This window comes from Moschus berezovskii, chromosome 5 (genome assembly GCF_049115385.1).
Source record: "Moschus berezovskii isolate FMDL1 chromosome 5, NW_MosBer_1.0, whole genome shotgun sequence".
NCBI classification, from domain to species: domain Eukaryota; kingdom Metazoa; phylum Chordata; class Mammalia; order Artiodactyla; family Moschidae; genus Moschus; species Moschus berezovskii.
Genome location: NC_142464.1, coordinates 125,839,045 through 125,865,318, shown reverse-complemented (window position 1 = coordinate 125,865,318; position 26,274 = coordinate 125,839,045). Strand labels below are relative to the sequence as shown.

General features: G+C 51.1%; 1 protein-coding gene across 4 annotated transcripts in view; it reads left to right on the top strand.

Moving 5' to 3' along the window:
- NSD2 (nuclear receptor binding SET domain protein 2) overlaps positions 1 to 26,274 on the top strand; it is a 79,651-nt gene that overhangs the window by 22,201 nt on the left and 31,176 nt on the right. For 3 of the 4 annotated variants that reach the window (XM_055434201.2, XM_088836613.1, XM_055434200.2), the window contains exons 2-5: positions 11,723 to 12,346; positions 14,185 to 14,347; positions 23,986 to 24,152; positions 24,639 to 25,121. In XM_055434201.2, coding sequence (XP_055290176.2) covers positions 11,750 to 12,346; positions 14,185 to 14,347; positions 23,986 to 24,152; positions 24,639 to 25,121 — 1,410 coding nt within the window. In that variant the 5' untranslated portion in view covers positions 11,723 to 11,749. Of the gene's footprint in view, positions 1 to 11,722; positions 12,347 to 14,184; positions 14,348 to 22,852; positions 23,026 to 23,985; positions 24,153 to 24,638; positions 25,122 to 26,274 lie in introns of those variants that run through there. The other variant, XM_088836614.1, reaches the window with a different exon arrangement.

Here is a 26,274-nt window from a genome sequence, read left to right as displayed (position 1 = left end):
CTCAGAGGGTCAGAGAAGCAAGCGCCTCGAGTGAGAATACAGTGCCAGCGGCAGACACAGGTCTGCAGAGACCAGAGGTTCATGGTTGTGTCTGATACATGCAGAGATGGAAAAGAAACTCGAAAACCCAACAGGAACAGGCAATCTGGAGAATGTGGTTCGCATATAGGTCATGATTGCCTGCTGCTGCTGCTGCTGCTAAGTCGCGTCAGTCGTGTCCGACTCTGTGCGACCCCAAAGACGGCAGCCCACCAGGCTCCGCCGCCTAGGCCTGGTATTAAATCCTGAGAGGAGCCAGAAATGTGCATTTTTGTGTGAATACTCCAGACTCAGCTGCTGGCGACTGACCCCCTTGGCTCTGTCTCTGAGTGTCATGGTCTTAGCTGTTGGCCTGACCGGGGCTGCTGTTCGCACCCGTCACTTGCACCGGCTCCTCGGAGCTCGGCGGAACCTCTGGGTGGCAAGCATGGGGTGCTGCAGCCGTCTGTGTCGTGTCTGTGAACGTGTACACAGCGTTGCACCTTCTGCTGTAGCCTCTTGGATGTTAAGAAGCTGAGGAACGAATAGTATTATGTTCACCGTCTCTCGTGTCCTTCATTTCTTCTTAAAGGTTGCAGTATCGGTCTGGTCTCGTTTCTCGTCAACCTCAAGAACTTCTGTTAACATTTCTCATAGTGAAGATCTGATGGCAACAGCTTCTTAATTGGTATTTCTTTTAAAATATATTTAGTCCTCATTCTTACAGGATATTTTTTCTGGATGTCAGACACCGGGTGGACAGTTTTTTTTTCTTTCGCTCCATTACTGTAGTCACGGCTGGCTTCTACTTCTCATGAGAAGTGAATGACCATCCATGTCATTGTTTTGTAGTTAATGGACCTTTTTTCCCCCTCTGCTCTTCAGGGTGTCTCTTTATCTTGGTTTAAATGTTTCCACCGACCATACCTGGGTGTGGGTTATTTTACATACATCCTGCTGAGATTTGGGCTTCCCCTGTGGCTCAGCTGGTAAAGAATCCACCTGTCATGCAGGAGACCTGGGTTCGACCCCTGGGCTGGGAAGATCCCCTGGAGAGGGGAAAGGCTCCCCGCTCCAGTGTTGTGGCCTGGAGAGTCCCGTGGACTGTGTATGTGTAGTGCGTGGGGTCGCAGAGAGCCGGACATGGCTGAGCGACTTTTACTTCACTTCACTTGTGCTCAGAGTTGCTCAGCTTCCTGAATCTGTGCATTTACATCTCGCTGGATCTGAAGAGCTTTTCTGTTTAATTTCTCCCAGATGCTTTTTCTGTCTCATTGTTTCTTCCCTCTCCTCTGGGTAGGAGTGGGAATCCAGACCCTTTGATGTTGGTCCGTAGCACAGGCTGGAGTCAAGACTGCCGGGAGAAACATCAATAACCTAGATAGGCAGATGACACCACCCTTACGGCAGAAAGTGAAGAGGAACTAAAGAGCCTCTTGATGAATATGAATGAGGAGAGTGAAGAAGCTGCCTTAAAACTCAGCATTCAAGAAACGAAGATCACGGCATCCAGTCCCAACTTCATGGGAAATAGATGGGGAAACGATGGAAACAGTGACAGACTTTATTTTCCTGGGCTCCAAAATCACTGCAGATGGTTACTGCAGCCATGAGATTAAAAGATGCCAGTAGTCACGGATGGACAGAAAGAAAGGCTGAGCACTGAAGAACTGATGCTTTTGAACTGTGGTGTTGGAGAAGACTCTTGAGAGTCCCTTGAACTGCAAGGAGATCCAACCAGTCCATCCTAAAGGAAATCAGTCCTGAATATTCATTGGAAGGACTGATGCTGAAGCTGAAACTCCAATACTTTGGCCACCTGATGTGAAGAACGGACTCATTGGAAAAGACCCTGATGCTGGGAAAGATTGAAGGCGGGAGGAGAAGGGGACGACAGAGGATGAGATGGTTGGATGGCATCACTGACTTGATGGACATGAGTTTGAGGAAGCTCCAGGAGTTGATGATGGACAGGGAGGCCTGGCATGCTGCAGTCCATGGGGTTGCAAAGAGTCAGACACGACTGAGCAACAAAATAGATCAATGAAGCTCTGTTTCTTTTTAAAAAAAAAAATTTTTTTTGTACTCTTTTTTAAAGATCATTTCTACTGATCTATTTTCAAGTTGCTTTTTTTATAATATATATGTATTTATTGAAGTATAGTTAACTTACTATGTTTCAGATGCATATGAAATAGAAAAAGTGAAACAAGCTAAATAAAAGTAAAAGATCATCATATAGTCAAGTTGTTTTTAAACATGACTGCTCATTAGAAACATATCTGGAGTCTGGAGGAAAAAAGCAATAGCTAAACATTTGTTGACCAACCTTGATAGTATAAGACATCACTTTGCCAACAAAGGTCCGTCTAGTCAAGGCAATGGTTTTTCCCGTGGTCATGTATGGATGTGAGAGTTGGACTGTGAAGAAAGCTGATCGCCGAAGAATTGATGCTTTTGAACTGTGGTGCTGGAGAAGACTCTTGAGAGTCCCTTGTACCGCAAGGAGATCCAACCAGTCCATTCTAAAGGAGATCAGTCCTGGGTGTTCATTGGAAGGACTGATGCTAAAGCTGAAACTGCAATACTTTGGCCACCTCATGCGACGAGTTGACTCACTGGAAAAGACTCTGATGCTGGGAAAGGTTGGGGGCGGGAGGAGAAGGGGACGACCGAGAGTGAGATGGCTGGATGGCATCACCGACTCTGTGGACATGAGTTTGAGTGAACTCCGGGAGTTCGTGATGGACAGGGAGGCCTGGCGTGCTGTGATTCATGGGGTCGCGGAGAGTCGGACACGACTGAGTGACTGAACTGAACTGAAACATTTGTATTTTTCAAAAAATCTTCAAGATAGTTCTATAACACATCTGGATTTTAGAAAGTGATAACAGATTTTTCTGTTAGATCCTAGTGTTGGTGATATAGAGTTCTCCTGTTTTTGTGTTGACCAATCATGATACAATGGTATCGAGTAATAATTACATAATCACGATAGTAAAAGATGTTTATCGGTTTTCACAGTCGGGTTTCACAATCAGTTCAGTTCAGTCGCTCAGTCATATTTGACTCTTTGCGACCCCATGGACTGCAGCACGCCAGGCTTCCCTGTCCATCACCAACTCCCAGAGCTTGCTGAAACTCATGTCCATCGAGTCAGTGATGCCATCCAACCATCTCATCCTCTGTTGGCCCCATCTCCTCCCACCTTCAATTTTTCCCAGCATCAGGGTCTTTTCCAATGAGTCACATCAGGTGGCCAAAGTATTGGAGCTTCAGCTTCAGCATCAGTCCTTCCAATGAATATTTGGAACTGATTTCCTTTACAATTGACTCGTTTGATCTCCTTGCAGTCCAAGGGACTCTCAAGAGTCTTCTGCAACACCACAGTTCAGAAGCATCATTCTTTGGCGCTCAGCTTTCTTTATGGTCCAACTCTCACATCCGTACATGACTACTGGAAAAAACATAGCTTTGACTAGATGGACCTTTGTCGGCAAAGTAATGTCTCTGCTTTTTAATATGCTGTCTAGGTTGGTCACAGCTTTTCTCAATCAATAACCAGACAAAAAAGATAATTACAGTTGCAAGCCGTAATGGGAACGTGATTAACTTAACCGTATAGTATAATTACATACCGCTTGGGGGGTCAGGCAGAGTGTTGTGGTCAGTGGAGGTGCACACATGCGCGTGTTTTCATCCACTCAGCCCGTCTGTGTCTTGGTTGGTGCATTTAACCCATTTACCTTTAAGGGAATAATTGACAGGTGTGATCCTTTTACTGTTTTCTTCATTGTTTGGGTTTATTTTCTGTAGGTCTTTTCCTTCTCTGTGTTTCCAGTCTAGAGAAGTTCCTTTTCATTTTGTTGTAAAGCTGGTTTGGTGATGCTGAATTCTCTTAAGTTTTGCTTGTCCAGAAAGCTTTTGATTTCTCCATCAAATCTGAAGGGGAGGCTTGCTGGGTAGAGTGTTCTTGGTTATAGGTGCTTCCCTCTCATCATTTAAGATGTATGATGCCATCCCCTCCTGGCTTGTAGAGTTTCTCTTAGGAAATCAGCCTGATGGGAGTTCCCTTGCATGTTATTTGTCGCTTTTCCTTTGTAGCTTTTAGTGCTTCACCTCCGTCTTTAATTTTTGTCAGCTTGGTTACTGTGGGTCTCGCTGTGCTCCTGTCTGCATTTGTCCTTCCTGGGACTCTGTGCTTCCTGGACTTGGTTGACTCTTTCCTTTCCCATGTTCAGGAAGTTTTCAGCTATTATCTCTTCAGATATTTTCTCAGGTCCTTTGTCTCTCTCCTCCCCCTGGGACCCTTGTAACGGCAGTGTTGGTGTGCTCAGCGTCGTCTCAGAGGGCTCCTGCCCCCGGGACCCTCGTGATCCTAATGTTGGTGTGCTCAGCGTCGTCTCAGAGGGCTCCTGCCCCCGGGACCCTCGTGATCCTAATGTTGGTGTGCTCAGCGTCGTCTCAGAGGGCTCCTGCCCCCGGGACCCTCGTGATCCTAATGTTGGTGTGCTCAGCGTCGTCTCAGAGGGCTCCTGCCCCCGGGACCCTCGTGATCCTAATGTTGGTGTGCTCAGCGTCGTCTCAGAGGGCTCCTGCCCCCGGGACCCTCGTGATCCTAATGTTGGTGTGCTCAGCGTCGTCTCAGAGGGCTCCTGCCCCCGGGACCCTCGTGATCCTAATGTTGGTGTGCTCAGCGTCGTCTCAGAGGGCTCCTGCCCCCGGGACCCTCGTGATCCTAATGTTGGTGTGCTCAGCGTCGTCTCAGAGGGCTCCTGCCCCCGGGACCCTCGTGATCCTAATGTTGGTGTGCTCAGCGTCGTCTCAGAGGGCTCCTGCCCCCGGGACCCTCGTGATCCTAATGTTGGTGTGCTCAGCGTCGTCTCAGAGGGCTCCTGCCCCCGGGACCCTCGTGATCCTAATGTTGGTGTGCTCAGCGTCGTCTCAGAGGGCTCCTGCCCCCGGGACCCTCGTGATCCTAATGTTGGTGTGCTCAGCGTCGTCTCAGAGGGCTCTCTGGCTGTCTTTGTGTCTTTTCGTTCTTCCTCTGTACTCTGTTCTGGGGCGGTGACTTCCACCATTCTGTCCTCCAGGTCATTTATCTGTTCTTCTCCCTCAGTTATTCTGCTGATGAGTCCTTCCAGTGTGTTACTCATCTCTGGTTGTTTGTTCTTTAGTTCTTCTGGGTCTTTGGTAAACATTTCTTGCATTTTCTCACTCTTTGCCTCCATCATTTTCCCGAGATCCTGAATCATCCTCACTGTCATTATTCTGAATTCTTTTTCTGAAAGGTTGCCTGTCTCCACTTCATTTTGTTGTTTTTCTGGGGTTTTATTTTGTCCCTTCACCTGGGACATAACTTTCTGCTTTTTTGTCATGATTAATTTTCTGTAACATGTTTTTGTTTTAGCTGCTCTGAGACTGCTTCTTCTTGCTTCTTCTGTCTGCCCTCTGATGGTTGAGGCTAAGAAGCTTGTGTCAGCCTTTGATGAGAGGGACTGACAAGGGGAAAAACTGGGTCTTCTTCTGGTGGGCACTGAGACCATCCAGGGAGTTTGGCTGTGGAGGCCAGTGGAGTTTGACTGTAGAACTTCCACAGGGCTAGGGAAACAGGCTGTTGGAGGGCATAAAGAAAACCTGTGAACACCAGGAGCCAGGAGAAAGGAGCAATGTCCCCACAAGAGGCTGAGCCAGGCTTGCCTGGGAGTGTCCAGGAGCCTCCAGTGGAGGCGTGGGCTGACAGTGGCCTGCCGCAGGGTCAGGGGCACTGAATACAACAGTGCCCGCGTGAGTCCTTTTTTCGGAGGTCACCATTGCTGACATTACCCCTACCATGGTTTGGCCTCAGGCCAAACAACAGGGCGGGAACACAGCCCTGCCCATCAGAACAAGACCCAGATTTCCCCACAGCCAGTCTCTTCCATCAGGGAGCTTCCACAAACCTCTTATCCTTGTCCGAGGGCAGACAGATTGGAAACCACAATCACAGAAAACTAACCAAACTGATCACATGGACCACAGCCGTATAACTCAATGAAACTGTGAGCCATGCCGTGTGGGACCACCCAAGAAGGACGGGTCATGGTGGAGAGCTCTGACAAACGTGGTCCACTGGAGAAGGGAATGGCAAACCACTTCAGTATTCTTGCCTTGAGAACCCCATGAACAGTATGAAAAGGCAAAAAGATAGGACATTGAAAGATGAACTCCCCAGACTGGTATGTGCCCAGTATGCTACTGGAGATCAGTGGAGAAATAACTCCAGAAAGAATGAAGAGACAGCCAAACTGAAAACAATGCCCAGTTGTGGACGTGACTGGTGATGAAAGTGAAGTCCAGTGCTGTAAAGAACAATATTGCATAGGAACCTGTAATGTTAGGTCCACGAATCAAGGTAAATTGGAAGTGGTCAGACAGGAGATGGCAAGAGTGAACGTTGACATTTTAGGAATCAGTGAACTGAAATGGACCGGAATGGGTGAATTTAACTCATATGACCATTATATCTACTACTGTGGGCAAGAATAGAATCCCTTAGAAGAAATGGAGTAGCCCTTATAGTCAACGAGAGTGCAAAATGCAGTACTTGGGTGCAATCTCAAAAATCACAGAATGATCTCTGTTCGTTTCCAAGGCAAACCATTCAATATCACAGTAATCCAAATCTGTGCCCCAACCACTAATGCCAAAGAAGCTGAAGTTGAACAGTTTTGTGATGACCTTCAATATCTTCTGGAACTAACACCAAAAGAAAGATGTCCTTTTCATCACAGGGGACTGGAATGTAAAAGTAGGAAGTTAAGAGGTGCCTGGAGTAACAGGCAAGTTTGGCCTTGGAGTCCAAAATGAAGCAGGGCAAAGGCTAACAGAGTTTTGCCAAGAGAACGCACTGGTCATAGCAAACACTCTTTTCCAGTAACACAAGAGATGACTGCACACATGGATATCACCAGATGGTCAATACCGAAATCAGATTGATTATATTATTTGCAGCTGAAGGTGGAGAAGCTCTACACAGTCAGCAGAAACAAGACCAGGAGCTGACTGTGGCTCAGATCATGAACTCCTTATTGCCAAATTCAGACTTAAATTGAAGAAAGTAGGGAAAACCACTGGACCATTCAGGTATGACCTAAATGAAATCCCTTACAGTTATACAGCATACAATGACAAATAGATTTAAGGGATTAGATCTGATAGAGTGCCTGAAGAACCATGGACAGAGGTTTGTGGCATTGTACAGAAGGCAGTGATCAAGACCATCCCCATGGAAAAGAAATGCAAGAAGGCAGAATGGTTGTCTGAGGAGGCCTTAATAGCTGAGAAAACAACTGAAAGGCAAGAGTAAAAAGGGGAGATGTGCCCATCTGAATGCAGAGTTCCATAGAACAGCAGGGAGAGAGAAGAAAGCCTTCCTCAGTGATCAGTGCAAAGAAATAGAGGAAAAAACAGAATGGGAAAGACTAGAGATCTCGTCAAGAAAATTAGAGATTCCAAGGGAACATTTCATGCAAAGATGGGCTCAATGAAGGACAGAAATGGTGTGGACCTAACAGAAGCAGAAGATATTAAGAGGTGACAAGAATACACAGAAGAACTGTACAAAAAAGATCTTCACGACCCAAATAATCAGGATGGTGTGATCACTCACCTGGAGCCAGGCATCCTGAAATGCGAAGTCAGGTGGGCCTTAGGAAGCATCACTACAAACAAAGCTAGTGGAGGTGACGGAATTCCAGCTGAGCTACTTCAAATCCTAAGAGATGATGCTGTGAAAGTGCTGTCCCCAGTATGCCAGCAAATTTGGAAAACTCAGCAGTGACCACAGTACTGGAAAATGTCAGTTTTCATTCCAATCCCAAAGAAAGGCAATGCCAAAGAATGTTGAAACTACCGCACAATTGCATTCATTTCACATGTTAGTAAAGTCATGCTCAAAATTCTCCAAGCTAGGCTTCAGCAGTCCATGAACCAAGAACTCCCAGGTGTTGAAGCTGGATTAGAAAAGGCGGAGGAGCCAGAAGTCAGACTGCCAACATCCACTGGATCATAGAAAAAGCAGGAGTTCCAGAAAAACATCTGCTTTATTGACTATGCCAAAGCTTTTGGCTGTGTGGATCAGAACAAACTGTGGAAAATTTTTCAAGAGATGGGAATACCAGTCCACCTTACCTGCCTCCTGGGAAATCTGTATGCAGGTCAAGAAGCCACAGTTAGAATTGGACTGGTTCCAGATTCGGAAAGGAGTACATCAAGGCTGTATATTGTCAGCCTGCTTATTTAACTTATACGCAGAGTACATCATGAGAAATGCCAGACTGGATGAAGCACAAGCTGGAATCAAGATTGCCGGGAGAAATATCAGTAACCTCAGATATGCAGATGACACCACCCTTATGGCAGAAAGTGAAGAGGAACTGAAGAGCTTCTTGATGAGAGTGAAAGAGGAGAGGGAGAAAGCTGGCTTGAAGCTCAACATTCAGAAAACGAAGTTCATGGCATCCGGTTTCATCACTTCATGGGAAATAGATGGGGAAACAGTGGAAACTGTGAGAGACTTTATTTTTGGGGGCTCCCAAATCACTGGGGACAGTGACTGCAGCCATGAAATTAAAAGATGCTTACTCCTTGGAAGGAAAGTTATGACCAACCTAGATAGCATATTAAAAAGCAGAGACATTACTTTGCCAACCAAGGTCCGCCTAGTCAAGGCTATCGTTTTTCCCGTGGTCATGTATGGATGTGAGAGTTGGACTGTGAAGAAAGCTGAGCGCCAAAGAATTGATGCTTTTAAACTGTGGTGCTGGAGAAGACTCTTGCGAGTCTCTTGGACTGCAAGGAAATCCAACCAGTCCATTTTAAAGGAGATCAGTCCTGGGTGTTCATTGGAAGGACCGATACTGAGGCTGAAACTCCAACACTTTGGCCACCTGATGTGAAGAACTGACTCACTGGAAAAGGCCCTGATACTGGGAAAGATTGAAGGCAGGAGGAGAAGGGGACAACAGAGGATGAGATGGTTGGATGGCATCACCGACTCGATGGACATGAGTTTGGGTGGGCTCCGGGAGTTGGTGATGGACAGGGAGGCCTGGTGTGCTGTGATTCATGGGGTCGCAAAGAGTCGGACACGACTGAGCGACTGAACTGATCTGGTGGAGTCTGTGTTTCCCCCAGTCCTCTGGAAGGCCGATAATCAAATTCCTCTGGCCCTCAAAGCTGGACGCCCAGCCCCTTTGTGGATCCCCAGGCTGGGAATCCTGATGTGGGGCCCAGAACCTTCCCAGCAATGCTCGCGCTTCTTTGGTGTTCCTGTTTTCCAGAGTGTGGGTCACCCACCCTGTGAGTGTAGTGTTGACTTATCCTAAATGCGCTCCTCCTGCTGTCTTGCTATGGCTGCTTCTTTGTCTTTGGATGTGGGTATCTTTTTTTTGGTGGGTTCCAGCATCCTCCTGTTGATGGTTTTTAACAGCTAGTTGCAATTTTAGTACTTTTGCAGGAGATGAGCACATGTCCTGGTTTTATCCTGATACTGTGAGTGATGCACCTGGAGACACTTTTTTCCCATTATGTTCTTCTTAAGAGTAGTCTTTTTCTTTCAGTTGTGTTAAAATTCTTGTAACATTTGCCGTCTTAACTATTTGAAAGAATTATTTGGCTGTGCTGGGACTTAGCTGAGACACGCATGATCTTTTAGTTGTAGCTCACGAGCTCTTAGTTGCAGCGTGAGGAGCCTGGTTCCCTGACCAGGGATCGAGCCCAGGTCCCCTGCGTTGGGAACACGGAGTCTTAGCCGCTGGACCACAGGGAAGTCCCCCTCTTAACCATGTTTAAACACGCAGGTCAGGGTGTTGAGTGCACGCACAGTGTTGCAGCCATCGCCACCAGAACTGTTTCGTCTTGTGAACCTGGAACTTGGCCCCCGTTAAAACGCCAGCTCCCCGACCTTCCCTCCCTCAGACCCTGGTGTCCGCCTTCCTGCTTTCTGTCTATGGGTTTGATTGCACAGGAGAATGCAGCCACGCAGTATTTGTTAGTCTTTTGTGACTGGCTTACTGCTCTCAGCATAACGTCCTTGAGGCCTGTGTGTGGCAGGTGTCCGCCTCCCCTTCCTGTCCGAGGCTGCAGCGCGCCCCACTCTGTGGATGGACACGGGGCAGCGATCGCCCGCGCCCCTGCCCTCCGTCCCTGGAGTCTGTGTCGGGTGGCCGTGTGGGTCCTCTGAGGAGGCCCTGCTGTTTCCTTCACGCCCCTGCCCCCAGTGCCCCGGGCTCCAGGCTCCTCGCACCCCCGAGGCCCTGCGTTCTGTGTTTTGATGGTGGGTAGCTATCTTCATAGATGCTGTGTGGGGTGGTATTCCTTTTGGGGTTTTGATCTTTTCTTTTTTTGGTGGGGGGAAGGCCCTCACTGCATGACTTGTGAGATCTCAGTTCCCTGAATAAGGATTGAACCCAGGCTCCCAATAGTGAGAGCACAGAGTTCTGACTGCTGGGCAGCCAGAGGGCTGCAGTTTGACCGTAAAAGTGGGCTTGCGGTCCTGCGCATGGGCTGTGTGGACCCTGGGGCTGGGCAGGGTCTGTGTCCCCACTCGCCTGCCGCCTGCGCTGTGCCTACCGCATCCCCAGCGGCCACACCCGCCCTCCTGTGCCTTGAGGTTGTTGGGTTCTCTTTCTGTCCAGTCAGTCTGATGTGAGCGGGACTGGGAACCCACTCAGACTGGCCTTAAAGTCCCGTGTGGTTCACAGCGGATGGTCCCGGCGTGTGCTCGGTGCGTCAGTTGTTGGTGGGGGGCGGTCCCCCACTGCCTGGCTCCCACAGAGTTGGCCCGACTGCGTGCTTGGCCCCCCAGGGTCTGTCTCAGTGTGGCGGTCCCTTGGTGGTGGCAGGGCTGGGCTCCGGTGCGGTGCTGCCCACTGAGGGCGCCCGATGGGGCGCTCCATCTCAGCGCTCTGCTTCCCCCGCAGCTCGTCTCGGAGGGCCTTCATGCTGCTATCGTGCTGTGCCCTTGGGGTCTTGGGGGGGTCTTCCCAGCGGAGTGGGTGCCTACCTGTTCCCTGTGAGCTGCCTTCACTGGGTGTCCTGAGTGAGGGGCTGCCGCTCCTGGGGAAGCCCCCTCTGCCCGCGGGGCTCAGGCAGCCCATCTGGCCCCGGGTGCCGTGGGTGGCCCTCGGTGTGCCCCGTCCAAGGAGGGCTGAGTGTCCTTGATGTGCCCCCTCCTCGTCCCTGCGGCTAGCGTGGGCCAGGCGGATGGTAGGGGCCTGCCGCCACCTTCCCTGTCCGTCTGGGCTCAAGCTTTGCTGCCCAGTGGCTGTGGGCGGGCCCGGAACCCCTGCCCGGCATTGCTTTCAGCTGCGTCTCAGGCCCCTCCTCTTGTCCTTTGCCCAGGCCTGGCTTTGCCCTGGCCGCCTCGGGTGCTGCCCTGGCGGCCGGTGGAGGGGTCGGCCTCCGTTTCCTGAGGGCTCGGGGCAGGGGCGTGACTCCTCTCCTCGCCTGAGAAACCAGTCCCCACCCTGTCCCTGTGCTGTTGTGCGACTGCTGTCGTTTCTGTGCTGTTAGAACTGCCTGTTGGGACCGAGAGACAGGGGTCACGTAAATCGCCCCCGAGCCCCCGAGATTCCCCAGAGGCGTGGAGAGCCCCGCTGGCGTGCTCGTCTCAGGTTTGAGATTCAGACGTTTCTTCTCTCCTGTTTCTCTAACGCTGCAGTGTTCTGAGACGGCGCACGTAGGCTGGATGGAATTCAGCGTCAGGAAAAGCCCTCTTTCTGCTCCGAAGGTGGTGAAGTGCGTGAAGATGAAGCAGGCCCCGGAAGTCCTGGGCAGTGCCAACGGGAAGCCCCCGAGCTGCGACGTGAGCCGCGAGTGCTCCGTGTTCCTGAGCAAAGCCCAGCTCTCGGCCGGCCTGCAGGACGGGGTCGTGCAGAAGTTTAACGGCCACGACGCGCTGCCGTTCATCCCGGCCGAGAGGCTGAAAGACCTCACCTCCCGCGTCTTCAACGGAGAGCCCGGTGCTCACGATGCCAAACTGCGTTTCGAATCCCAGGAAGTGAAGGGACTTGGGACCCCACCTCACACTACCCCTGTCAAAAATGGCTCTCCAGAAATTAAGCTGAAAATCACCAAAACCTACATGAATGGGAAACCTCTCTTTGAGTCGTCCATATGTGGCGACGGTGCGGCCGCCGTGTCCCACTCGGAAGCAGACGGACAGAGGCCAGAGCACAAGGTCCGGAGGAGCCGCAAAAGAAGCGCACAGCGTGGCTCTTTGCTGGAGCGCGGCCTCATGGAGGCCGCCCTGGTGTCCAGGGTCTCCAGTCCCACGGACAAAAAGGTATTTGTGAGCGAGGGGCTCTGGGTGGGTGGCAGGGGCCTCGGAGAACACGCAACGTGTGGGAAGCGGTAGGAGGTGGGTGCGGCCCCTGTGGCCTGCTGTCCGCTCGCCCTGAGTGCTCGCCACGGGGACACTCACACGCTGTTGAGCAGCACCAAGGCCTGGAGACGAAGCGTGAACACCGCATGAGGTTCTGAATCTGGGCCTGGCCGTTCCAGAGCCCTCGGCCTCCAGGCGGTCCTGTCTCTCAGCTCCTCTCCGCCTGATGGCAGTCAGTGGGGCACCCCGGGGGGCTTCCTTGGTCTGTGCTGTCTGAGGAGGGGCAGGCCCGCCCTGTGCAGGAGCGCTCCCGCCGGCCTCCCCTTGGTCACTGTCCACCTGGGGCTCACTGTCCACTGCAGGGGCCCTGCAGCTGGCTCGCCCCAGTCAGCATGGGGCGTGCCTCCCGCCTGCACGCTCTTGCCCAGCGTGGAGCATGGTGCTAGAGTGTGCGTGAATGCGTGTTCAGCCTTCGAAGGCTGGGGTGGGAATGTGGGGCGAAAACACGGTGTTTATACCACAAGTCTTGAGTGACACGCGGGAACCTTGACCCTGGCAGAGGAGCTGCAGAGGACTCTGTGGCGCCCCTGTTCCTGAGCTGGTGGTCTGCATGAACAGGGTCTGGCAGGTCTCTGTGCGCTGGCCAGGTGAAGCTCCAGGCCCGCTGTCAGGAGTAGGGGCAGGGGCTTGAGGCCAGTTTGAGTTTTTTCTCACCAAGGCTGGAGTAATCACTGTAAAATTATAGTGAGGAATCTTGTTTACGGTCCCACATACAGGACGGAAAAGGACCGACGTTTCCCTGGAGGAGCTGAAATAATGAAGACCTTCAGGGTTTGAAAGTGTTCGTTGAGCGCTGGGGTGTGGGCAGCTCTGACGCAGTCACAGTGGTGGAGGCCTGGGCTAGCATGGCCCTGCTTGAAGCCTCCTGGTGGATCCATGCTCCTTTATAGGGAAGAGGCTCCCGGTTGGTTTTGTTAAAACCTGGGCGAGTCGCCTGCTTTCGCCTCTCTGAGTCTGACTTCACCCTCCGAGTGGGGACGATGCTGCCTGTCTGAGGGGCGTGGGCGCGAGGTTGAGGGGACACTCAGTCTGGTACTGGGATATTGTGGAACAGCCTGAGCGCCAGCGTCTTTGTAGGAGTGTGTGATGTGCCTGCTCTGTGCCGGCCCTCACCCCCCGATGAGGCGTGGTGACCGTGCTCTCCTCTGCTCACGCGGGTGGGACTGAGGCTCAAAGCTGGTCAGCGATTCGACTGTGCTCAGCCCCCTGGCATGGACGCCACTCTTGCCAGGCCTTCAGCCTCCTCCTGTCCTGGGTTCTGAGGTGCAGAGGCTGAGGCTCCAAGAGCCCAGGCCTTGGATAGTGGAGGTGGGGCTGGGCCTGCTGCTGAGCCCCTGTGTCCTGTTCCCCCTGGGGTCCTCTGTCCCGAGGACTGACTGTCAGATAAGGGCTCAGAGGGGTGGAGGGCCAGAGGATGAATTCCATGAGAATTCTTGTCCAGCCTGGGAATAAAGCTCCACTAAAGGCCTCCCACCAAGCCAAGGAACTGGATTTCTACAGAGACCTGTGTAATGTTGGCACCTCTCTATGCCAGGTGCTTGCTGACCTTTTAGCTGAGGGCAGGAGATGACCAGTTTTGATGAAGTGCTATCAGGGCTGCTGCCTGAAAAACGGTGTGGGACCCGTGAGTGTGTGCACGTGTGTGTGTGGAGGCTCTGGTCTGACTCACCCTGGGTCTTCTGCGGATAGGAAGCTGGATTCGGGGGTAGGTACTTGATGTGTCTCTTGTTCGTTTTCAGATTCCAGCTAGGAGAGAATCCTGTCCGAGCAGCAGCAGAGACAAGGACCAGCCGTTGAAGTACAACGTCGGGGATCTGGTGTGGTCCAAGGTGTCCGGGTACCCCTGGTGGCCGTGCATGGTCTCTGCCGACCCGCTGCTGCACAGCTACACCAAACTGAAAGGTGCCGTGTCTGGGGCTGCTCCTCCGTCCCCGACTTCTGCGCTTCAGTGTTCTCGTCTCCCAGCTTCTTCCTTCCTCCTCCTTCAACAGCCCTTTCCTTCCCCCTTTTTTCTTTTGTGCTTCAATGTGCAAACGTAAGACTTACCATCTTAGCTGAGTGCTCAAAGGAGTGGTATGAAATACCTTCACGTTGCTGTGTGGAGGTCCCCACCATCTGTGCCCAGAACTCTGCTCACTCTGTAGACCTGAAACTCTGTCCCTGCGAGGTGGCAAGTCCCCAGTGCCCACCCCAGACCTTGGTGGCCCTGCTCTGTGTTTGGCCTGCTATCTGTGGTGTGGATTTGCGCCTCCCTATGACCAGTGATGATGAGCATCTTCTCACGTGCTTATTGGCCATTCACGGCATTGCGATTGGCTTGTTGGTAGGGGTGGTTTGGATCGTGAAATTTTTTGTGGTTCATTTTGCAACTTTGAAGTTTGTGATTCAGACGTGACACATTGCTTTTCTTTTTATATCCAACTTAGATATGTACTTTATCTGATTGAATTAGTCTTAAAGGAGAATGGTCTTTGCCTTGTCATTTGCTTTTCAGGTTTTATGATAATTTATTATTATTTAGATATATAGTAATTACTTATGTCAGCATGATTTTCAGAAATTAGTATTGTATCACATTTTAGTTTAAAAGATGTCCCAGTTTATTTTATTAGGTGGGAAAAAGGAAAAAAGACTAGAAATTATCATCTTTGGTATCATGAAACTTGAGTTATAAATCAGAGAAGTTAGAGAACGTATTAAGAGTGTAATGTGTTATTGATACAGATTAGAGCAGATGCTTAAATAATAATTGGACAATTCATGAAACATAAGATCTCATGTGGTTTTGGAGGAAAAAAAAAACGAAATTGGGTGGTTTGAGTGTCTCATCAACAGCTCTTCTAGAGTAAAGTTTGAATTTGGTGTGAGGAAGGTGAGATGTGGTGATGCAGGATTGGAGCTGACCATGTTGGCGCACAGGTGACTGTGCCCTCCAGAGGCGTGGGCAGGCGGGGTGGGGCCTGCCTCGTGTGGCCCCTCTTGGCCTCTGGCTGGAGGCCTGAGCCTTGCTGGGGCATTGCTGCAGGAGTGGGGCGCAGCAGTGCCCCCGGGAGATGTGGGAGGCGCAGATGGCGATGTGAGGCCCTCTCCTATGTTCCGAGACCCCGGTGCGCGTGCGCGGTGCAGGTGTGCGGGACGCCGGGGCTGGGTAGGAGCCTGTGGGCTGGTTCCAGTTCTGACTTGGTACAGGATGTGTAGCTTCCTCAGCTTGCCAGCATCAGGGAGTCCCTGTCGGGGCTTCCGGGGCCCCAGGATGCACCCCAGAGGCCTCTGGACTTGGTCAGAGTGCGACAGAAGTGCTAGTTGAGGCAGAAGCCAGGCTGCGCTGCTGTGGTCGGTGCTGCAGGTGGCCCAGGCAGAGCCCTCCGGGGCCCCGTGACTTCATGCCACTTGTCTGCAGGGCGCATCGTGCAGTGTCTCGGGGTCCTGTTTAGCACTGGGGTTTGTGCCTCGTTTCAGCCTCCCAGTGTCTCAGACTGTACTAACTGAAGGCGTCTTTCGATGTCTCTCTGTTCCAGCTGCAGGGCTTAATTAACTTCATCACACGGTACCCCGGTTTAGGGTTGAGTAGTATTTATAGTCTGCAGCAGCTTCATCATTTCACGGCAAATAGATGGGGAGACAGTGGAAGCAGTGAGAGACTTTATTTTCTGGGGCTCCAAAATCACTGCAGATGGTGACTGCAGCCATGAACTTAAAAAAAGACGCTTGCTCCTTGGAAGAAAAGCTATGACAAACCTAGACAGCATATTAAAAAGCAGAGACATACAGTATACTAACGCATATATATGGAATTTAGAAAGATGCAAATGATAACCCTGTATACGAGACAGCAAAAGAGACACAGATGTATAGAACAGTCTTTGGGACTCTGTGGGAGAGGGTGAGGGTGGGATGATTTGGGAGAATGGCATTGAAACACGTATGTTGTCATATGTGAAACGAATCACTAGTTCAGGGTCAATGCATGTTACAGGATGCTCGGGGCTGGCGTGCGGGGATGACCCAGAGGGAGGATAAAGGGAGGAGGGAGGTGGGAGGGGGGTTCAGGAGGGGGAACTTATGTAAACCCGGGGCGAATTCATGTCAATGTATGGCAAAACCAACCAATATAATATTGTAAAATAATTTGCCTCCAATAAAAAATAAATTACTTACTTAAAAAAAAAAGAAGTCCAAAAGGGAGAGGATAAAAAAAAAAATTCTAATGATAAATATGCACAGCAGACAACTTGGACTTCACATATAGCCAAGTGAGGATTTTAAAAAAATTCACCTCAGCAAAAAGTGAGTCAACAATTTTTCTGTTCCCTTCACAAGAATTTAATTTGAAATGATCTCTTAAAAAGCAGAAATTGCTTAAAATGAAATTTCATTTATTTACAAAAAAAAAAAAAGCAGAGACATTACTTCGCCGACAAAGGTCCATCTAGTCAAGGCTATGGTTTTTCCAGTAGTCATATACGGATGTGAGAGTTGGACCATAAAGAAAGCTGAGCATTGAAGAATTGATGCTTTTGAACTGTGGTGTTGCAGAAGACTCTTGAGAGTCCCTTGGACTGCAAGAGATCCAACCAGTCCATCCTAAAGGAAATCAACCCTGAATATTCATTGGAAGGACTGATGCCGAAGCTGAAGCTCTAATATTTTGGCCACCTGATGCAAAGAACTGACTCATTGGAAAAGACCCTGATGCTGGGAAAGATTGAAGGCTGGAGGAGAAGGGGACGACAGAGGATGAGATGGCTGGATGGCATCACCGACTTGATGGACATGAGTTTGAGCAAGCTCCAGGAGTTGATGATGGACAGGGAGGCCTGGCGTGCTGCAGTCCACGGGGTCGCAGAGAGTTGGACACTGCTGAGTTGAAGTGAACTGAACTGACAGCAGCTCCTCTGAGTGAAGCTGACACACATCACCACGTGTGCAAGCCCTGGCTCGGAGCTTGTGCACTTCTGCTTAAGAAGAGGCAGCCGTGTCCTCCTCGCTGAGGCACAGACTCTGGAGAGCCGGCCGCCAGGGCCTGGCTCAGCTGGCAGGGAGCTGCTTCTCAGTGTCTTCAAGCTCCAGAGGTTGTTAGGGTGTCTTCCCTGAGTACGAAAGACAGGTGATGATGGCACTACTTTTGGGGAAGATCTTAGCACAGAGACTCGTGAGTGCTCAGACGTTCTTATCATCATGTTTTTTTTTTAACTTTTAAAACCAGAGTTTGTGTTGTGTCTACCCCCTCTCACCGGTCACCTCTGGGCTTTTTTCTGAAAACGTTGCTGTTTGAGCAGTTATTTCCCTGCAGAATCCTTGTGTTTGGTGATTTAATTTTAATAATTTTGTGCCAACTTTCAGTGTTTTATGTTGCCAGGTATCCCCCCAGCTTTCCCAGTGCCAAGTGGTTACACTTGGACCCTGTCTTGTCTTGTTTTTCATGTGAAATATTTTATTTTTTTCCATTTAGAAGCTTTTAAAGCCGTGTGTGTGGGGGTGTGTGTGTGTAGCAGCGCTGTGGGTGTCATCCACGCTCAGCTGGACTTGCCAACCTTTTCATGCTTTGTTTCGCCTGCTCTGTCTCTTTTGTATATAAATACACTCCCCTTTGCCAGCTCCTCTGAGTGGGTGCTGTGCTCTGTGTGTGTGTGTGTGTGTGTGTGTGAGTCACTCCCCTTTGCCAGCTCCTCTGAGTGGGTGCTGTGCTGTGTGTGTGTGTGTGTCAGTCACCCCCCTCTTCCCAGCTCCTCTGAGTGGGTGCTGTGCTGTGTGTGTGCTGTGTGTGTGTGTGAGTCTCCCCCCTCTGCCAGCTCCTCTGAGTGGGTGCTGTGCTGTGTGTGTGTGTGTGTGTGTCAGTCACTCCCCTTTGCCAGCTCCTCTGAGTGGGTGCTGTGCTGTGTGTGTGCTGTGTGTGTGTGTGTGTGTGAGTCACTCCCCTTTGCCAGCTCCTCTGAGTGGGTGCTGTGCTGTGTGTGTGTGTGTGTGTGTGTGAGTCACTCCCCTTTGCCAGCTCCTCTGAGTGGGTGCTGTGCTGTGTGTGTGTGTCACTCCCCTTTGCCAGCTCCTCTGAGTGGGTGCTGTGTGTGTGTGTGTGTGTGTATGTGTCAGTAACTCCCCTTTGCCAGCTCCTCTGAGTGGGTGCTGTGCTGTGTGTGTGCTGTGTGTGTGTGTGTGTCAGTCACTCCCCTTTGCCAGCTCCTCTGAGTGGGTGCTGTGCTGTGTGTGTGCTGTGTGTGTGTGTGTGTGTGTGTGTCAGTCACTCCCCTCTGCCAGCTCCTCTGAGTGGGTGCTGTGCTGTGTGTGTGCTGTGTGTGTGTGTGTGTCAGTCACTCCCCTTTGCCAGCTCCTCTGAGTGGGTGCTGTGCTGTGTGTGTGTGTGTGTCAGTCACCCCCCTCTTCCAGCTCCTCTGAGTGGGTGCTGTGCTGTGTGTGTGCTGTGTGTGTGTGTGTGTGAGTCACCCCCCTCTGCCAGCTCCTCTGAGTGGGTGCTGTGCTGTGTGTGTGTGTGTGTGTGTGTGTGTGTGTGTGTGTGAGTCACCCCCCTCTGCCAGCTCCTCTGAGTGGGTGCTGTACCCGTGCTGACACTTCACCCTGACTTGTCAGTGGGAGTCCTCCTGACACACGGCCAGTACCCCGCCTGCATGTGAGAAAGCGGCCCATCAGTACCTGACCGTTTGTCTCTTGGGGCCTCCTTAGATCTCCCAGGAAGCTCCAGTGTGGCCATGCACTTCCTCTTTTCTTCACCTTGGGGTTGAGTCAGGTTGCCCTCCCAGCCCCTGCGGGCGAGAGCAGACCCCCAGCCCTGGCCCTGTGAGCAGACTCAGGTCCGCAGGGGCAGGAGAGCACCATGCAGGTAGGGTCCAGACTTGGTCCTTCACTGAGACCTTCCTGAAAGAAGGGGTTCAGTCCAACAGTGTGCTTCACCAGGAACTGTCTTGGGTTGCAGGGGAGGCAGCCTTGGTCAGCACAGGCCAACTTCAGAGGACTGGCAGTGTGCGTTTGGAAAGCAGCTCAGAAAGCCGAGAGCCAGGATGAGTTGCAAGGGGATTCAGATGACCTTTGGAAACCGAAGGGGTCAGAGGAACCTGTGAGACCGTGGGGCTGGCCTCTGCCGCGGCCCCCGCCCAGGAGGTGTGGACCAGAGTGTCTAGTGGGGGCTGGCCGCTGTCTTGGTGGCTGAACTGTGTTGCACTCGGGGCCCGGCTCCCTGACCGCCTTCCTCTGAGGTTTGGTCCTCCCTGAGGATCTGTTGGCCTGTTGAGTGCCATTTCTCCATTTTTATCCTCTTCTCATGGTAAGGCGCTGGCGCTTTTCTGTGAGGGTGCACTCGCTCGTAAAAGGTCACCTGTGTATTGAACGTTACCGTCTTCACTGCCTTTAATACTCCCCTTGTTCCAGATGTGGCCTCTGGGAGCCCACGGAGCCCCTTCGAGCTGTGTGCTCCTGCCCTGGCTCCATCTGTCTTGGAGCGCTTCCTTGCGTGTGCTAAACACTCACCACACTCTGGGCTCCCTCTACACTTTCTTTGCCCCAGTCCTTGAACCAGCTCTTCCTCAGAGGAAGCCTGGGTCCTTTTAGTAGCGAGTGGTGTGTGGCCGCCCAGGTCTGGGCTCTGGTTGTGTGCAAGGCCCGGAGGCAGAGGATGGAGTGTGCAGCGTGTCTGCTGGCACGCTGCCCCTGCCCCCTCTGCAGCAGCTGTGGCGGTGGGCCTGAGGCTCAGGAGTCCCTGTGGGGAGGACGGCTTGGAGAAGGGTGGCTTCGGCTGTGGAGCTGCCCGAGCAGGGGCTTGGGAAGCAAGGCCTTTGGATTCCTGTAAGATGGAACTCCCTCAGCCTTCCTCTGATTCCCACCCCCGATTTTCTCTTTGTATGCGTGCTTCTTTTTACTTACACTTGGGATTACGGGAGTACTTGAATCAGGAGCAGTGCATTTAAGCTTTTCTTAAAGAATAGTTTTGTTTGTTTATTTTTGGCGGTGCTGGGTCTTCTTGCTGTGCGGGCTTTTCCCCAGGTGTGATGAGGGGCAGCTACTCTCTGGTTGCGGCGTGTGGGCTTCTCGCTGCGGTGGGGGCTCTGTGGCGTGCAGGCCTGGGGGCACGCGGGCTCAGCAGGTGCAGCACGTGGCTCCGCCGTCGTGGCTCCCGGCCCTGGAGCACAGGCTCAGTGTTACGGGGCGTGGGCGCAGTTGCTGCACAACATGTGGGATCTCCCCCGACCAGGGCTCAAACCTGTGTCTCTTACATTGGCAGGGGTACTCTTTACTGCTGAGCCACCAGGGAAGCCCACACTTGAACCGTACAAACGGAAGTAGAACCTGTGTGCAGAAGAGAACACAGCTGTTTAGAGAGTTCAGATTTCCTTTGCAAATCTAACAGCGTTTTTGTCATTGATCGCAGCAGAACTTGTCTTGGTGACTGTATGCCAGGGCATGCAGATGGACCAGCCAGCAGCTCTGAGGCCTGACCCTCTAGGTTGGAATCCGATGAGTGGTGTTTTGGGTATTACACTGTCAAGAAGACTGGACTCTGTTGCACCTGGGAACGTTACCCTCTCCCTGGTGCACCTGGATCCTGCTGGTCTTCCCTTTAGATACTGGGGCATTGAGTCAGATTCTCTTCTGTCGTGGAGGTTTTTATTTTCACCTTTCTGTGTTATAGAAAGGAACCCTCATTGCTGTATTTCTACATTCTAGCATTTTCTGAAAATACTATGGGTAATCTGACTTTCTCACCTTCTGAGTTACTTGATACTGTGATTGTTCCTTTCTGCTTGTTCTGTCAACTAGGAAGAGAGGTGTGTTAGTATTTCCCACTGTGGTGGTGGACGTGCCCTTCTGCTATCTGAGACTTTGCCTGTTTTGGGGCTCCAGTGACCCCCCAGGGACTGAACCGGGAAATGTGGGCCTGGCCATCCCTGTTCTTGGTTTCCCACGGAGCAGACTCCAGTCTGTTTGGCCTCGCCTGGGTCCAGGGTCCACCTTGTGTCTGATGGGCCGTGATGGGGAGGACGTGAACGCAGCACAACGTTAAAGTGCCTGAGCTAGTGGTGGAGGCCAGCTTCTCAGGAAGGAGTGCAGGTGGGGCCTCAGTGACCAGTGTTTTCCTTGCATCTGTGAGGATGAAAAGCCAAGGTCACAGGGAGGACGGGTTGCTAACATGTGGTGGGACAGTTGGTTAATTATGGTGGTCAAAGAAAGGAAGGAATTCACATCTTGATTTGGACCAAAATAAAATTCAGATGGCTTAGAAAAAACTTTAAAAATAAGAGAAAGTTGGGTTACGTTTGTTATGACATTTCTGAGCAGAAAAGGACTTAAAAAATGTTAAATTAATTTTATAAGCTTGGGATCAGCCTGTCATATTCTCTGATTTTTTTTTTCCCAGCTGACATGTAAGGAGCATTCTTACTGTCTTTAGCTATTTATTTTAAAAAATTATGTGCCATGACGTATTTTTCTTACTTATGGAAATATTATGACATATATCTATATTCATTTTCATGATCAAGATGTCTTTTGAAATACTAAAATAATGGAAGAAGTCACAAATCTTTGACATAGTTTGGAATCTCAGCTATTTTAAAATCAAAGAAGTATACACACTTAAAAACAAGTCAAATTGCCCTGAGAGATTAATAGTGAAAACAGTCCCCTGCCCTCCCCAGAGGTCATTTTTAACGCTTCAAACATTTTCCTTTGGTTTCAGCTACTCTGTTGTCATTTAGATATTTTCTGTTGACTTTTTGTTATGGTAAATGAAGATTGATCTCTCCAATCATTTCCTGTTTCTTCCCTTCAATTATTCCTATATAATTAACTCACTATTTTTATTACATCAAGCATAAGTGTTCATTTAATTTTGACCATGTAAATATCATTCAGTGAAACTCAGCTGTGTTCTGTAATTGCATTTCATTTCTTGTACAACCTTTTGTCTTTTTTCTGGAGATAACTATTGCATTTCTTGTGAACGTGTATAGTTTGCTGCCATTTAGCTTAAATTTTTTCAAGTATTTATTCTTCTGTCTTTAAAACTCATCCCTGTCATGTGGTAGGTTTTCTGTTTGGGGGTAAAAATGGACCGCTGTGTTTGAGTGCCGCAGTCTCCTCTGCGCCGCTTGGATCTGTGTTCTGCCTTCCGCGCTGCCTGGCTCCTTCCGTGGGGAGCCCGCGCGGCCTTCCTCCCCTTCCTTGCTCTCCGGGGCCCCGCTTCCCCCTGCCTCACTGTCCCTGGCCCGTAGGCACCTGAGACTCTGAGAGGCTTTCCTCGGTTACCGATCGTTTCTGTGGCTCCACGCTGTGCTCTTTCTTGGTCAGTTCTCCTTTTTCCTGCAGCGTGGTTTTTGGCATCCTGAGGAAGGGGTGGAGGTCACTTTGAGTTCCTGGGTTCGGAGGGTGCGGTTGTCGTCACACTCGAGTTTTGGTTTGGCTGGGTGTGGGATTTTATGTTGAACGTGATTCTCAGAATTTTGAAGGTATTGCTGCATTTCCTTTGTGCATCCAGAGTTGCTGTTCTGTTTGTCATTTCATGAACATGGAGCTGTCTCTTCCTCTCCCAGCAGCTTGACTGTCCCAAAGATGTGCCCGGACCTGGGTGTTGGGTGAGGCGCTGTGAGGGGTTAGTTCTGACACGTGCTCCTGTGTTTGGTATTTCTCTGATGAGTTTCTCTGTTTTTCTCTTTGGACGGCCAGTATTTATTTTCATGGTGGTACTGTTAAATTTCGAATGGCGCTTTCTTTCTTGTTCTTCTCTTCTGACAGCAAGCCAGAGTTCTTCCCGGTCAGGTGTCACCTCCTCCTGGTGTGGCGTCTGTGGCCTGCAGAGACTGTTGAATTCTGTGTGCTCTGGACTCCTTCCTGTTAGAGGCTCCTCTGGGCCTGGGGTGCCTGAGCTGGGCCTTCTTCCAGGGGACGGCACTCAGCTGTCTGCAGCCCGTAGGGGGAGCTGTTGGCTTGTCTTATAGGCGCTGGCTGGCTGGTGGGACTCTCCAGCTTTGGGGGCAGAGACAACATGGGAAGTTTTTCCTGTGGTGTGCTGTTTCCCTGGGAAGTATGCTTTGCTGCCTTGTGTCCAGTGTCCTGTGTGAGGGGAGCGGGACTGGGGGTGTGGCTTCTTCAGCATCTGGGGGGACTTGGTGGCCTGGAGCTGCCCCACCCCCCAGCGTGGTGAGGGCAGGGCTGGCCCGGCCACCCTGCCGGTTGGGGGGAAGCTGGGATTTGAACCCACGGCTGCCCGGCCCCCCGCTGGCGTCCTCTCTGCTCTGACTGATGGGGTGTCTTCCTCAGTGGCTCTTGGAAGGGAAGAGATTAGAAGGGAACCTGGTCAGTGTTCTCTCCTGGTCGGCTTTGAACCCTGCCTGTCTCATGAACGCGTTTCCCCTTTTGCTGTAGAGTGTGGTGGGGAAAAAAAGGATTTGTTTTGAGGCTAACGGATTACAACAGCACCAAGTAAAATGACTTCAAAGCTGCTCCTAAGTTGACATCAGTAATTATTAATAGATTTGCCTAATTTCATCCCAAATTCTAATTTTCAAGTTCTAACATTTTATTTTAAAAACTAGGTCAGAAAAAGAGTGCGCGCCAGTATCACGTCCAGTTCTTTGGTGACGCCCCAGAAAGAGCTTGGATATTTGAGAAGAGCCTTGTAGCTTTCGAAGGAGAAGGACAGTTTGAAAAATTATGCCAGGAAAGTGCCAAGCAGGCACCCACGAAAGCTGAGAAAATTAAGGTGACAGATGTTCCTTAAGTACAGTTTTAGACGAGACTTTTGTTTTTATTCTTAATTGTTCATCTTGTTTTGAACTTGTGGTCGCTTGAAACGCTGTTAACGGCCTCTCTGTCCGTCACTGCTCGCTTGGCCCAGCGCACTGTGCCACGCAGTACGGCAGCTTTGTTTCGACACAGAGTTTGTCCTGTTTACTTCTTTGGTGACTCCCAGAGATAGTTTTTCTAAGTTTTGTTTCCCTTTATGTCCACCATATATATGTATATATATGATATTATATATAAGTATTAATTGTAATTGCAATTGATTTCTAGTTTAAAGAAACGGTAGAGTTACACTGGTCTGAACTCTAAAACCTTCAAATTAATTGGTTTTTATAGTTTTTGATTTCTAAATTTACCTGAAATTCTAAAAGTATCTTCTTTAAAGTGGGTTAATGTTTAATGTTTATTTGATGAAACTTACACGTGTCTCCTGTTTTCTTTGCAGCTTTTGAAACCCATTTCAGGGAAGTTGAGGGCCCAGTGGGAAATGGGCCTTGTTCAGGCAGAGGCCGCCGCGCGCATGGCGGTGGAGGAGCGGAGGGCCAAGTTCACCTTCCTCTATGTGGGGGACCAGCTCCGGCTCAACCCCCACGTGGCCAAGGAGGCGGGCGTGGCTGTGGAGTCGCTGGGAGAAGCGGCAGAGCCCCCAGCAGTCGGGGAAGAAGCTGTAGACAGCCCTAAGTCCTCGGGGGAGGAGGGCGCACCCATCAAGAGGAGACGGAGGGCCAAGCTGTCCAGTTCTGCCGAGAACCTCCCCGGCGACCCCGGGCCAGGACGGGCCACACCGCAGAAGGTGGCTGAGGCTGACTCCAGGAGGGGCGCGGGGTCCCCCCCCTGCAGGAAGAAGGCCACGGCCTCCACCCCGAGGAGCCGGAGGGGTGACGCGGCGTCCCAGTTCCTGGTCTTCTGTCAGAAGCACAGGGACGAGGTCGGTGTGGGGATGGCTCTGAGGGGTTGTGCTTCATGCAGGGGGTCTGCCTGTGAGGCCCGTCCTTAGCAGCGCCCGGCCCCGGCCCCGCTGTGGTGTCGGCCAGGCTGTAGTGCACCTTCTGTACATGCGGGTCTCAGGGGCAAGTGTCATTAGGAGGAAGCCAGTGCAACCCTTGGGGGCAGAGATCCTTGCCTTTGTGCTCTAGAATATTCCTCCTGACTACAGTGGGAAGGTCCAGAGACAGCAGGAGGTGGGCTGCTCTTTGCTAGAAGTTTGGCCTTATCCTGACCTCCAGCCCAGGTTAGCACCTTGCCCAGGAGGTGGCTCAGAAGCCTCCAGGAGGTGGTGTGGGATTGGATTTATGGAACCTGATGCTGCCATGGACCTGAGCGTGTCGGCACCTGCTGCCGTGGTGTGTGAAGGGCGGCCTGGTGTCAGTGGCTAAACATTTGACTAGTTTTCTTAATCATTTTCATAGAGTGAACCGAGCTTATGTGAACATCGTCAAGTCTTGATTCCACTTTAAGGGCTCAGGCCAGCATCTGTGGTTCTTCGCTGTTACTTGAAATGAATGGGTTGGTGGGACTCTTCTCAGGATTGCAAGGCAGATGTGATGTTAGAGAGCCTGTTATGATTCATCGTTGCAGATTAGATAATCATCTCAGTAGGTGGAGAAAAAGCATTTGATAAAAGTCATTGCTGCTTTTGGTCATGCCGCGGGGCTTTTGTGGTCTTAATTCTGTGACCAGGGGTTGAACCTGAGTGGTCTGCAGTGAGAGCATTGACTCCTCACCCCTGGGCCCCTGGGGAGGCCCTTCGTCGTGATTGCTTTCAGATACAAAGTTAGTAGGCAGGAGTGGACGGGACCTTCCTTCCGTCTGCTGAGGGGTGATTTTCAGAAACTGTTAGCATCATGATGATTGAGGAAAATGCAGAAGCGCCCTCTCGAATCATGAAGAAGGCAGGATGCCCTTGTGCCACCACTGGTGTTAAATGCAGTGAAAGCGTGGCCGTGCAGCAAGAGGAGGGAGCCTGCAGCAGAGCCCCTGGCCCTGGGGAGGCGGTGACACGGAGCAGCCCAGCACAGGGGAGCTGGAGCGTCACAGGTTCGTGTCTGTGAGGCCGCAAGGAGGGATGGTAACAAAATAGG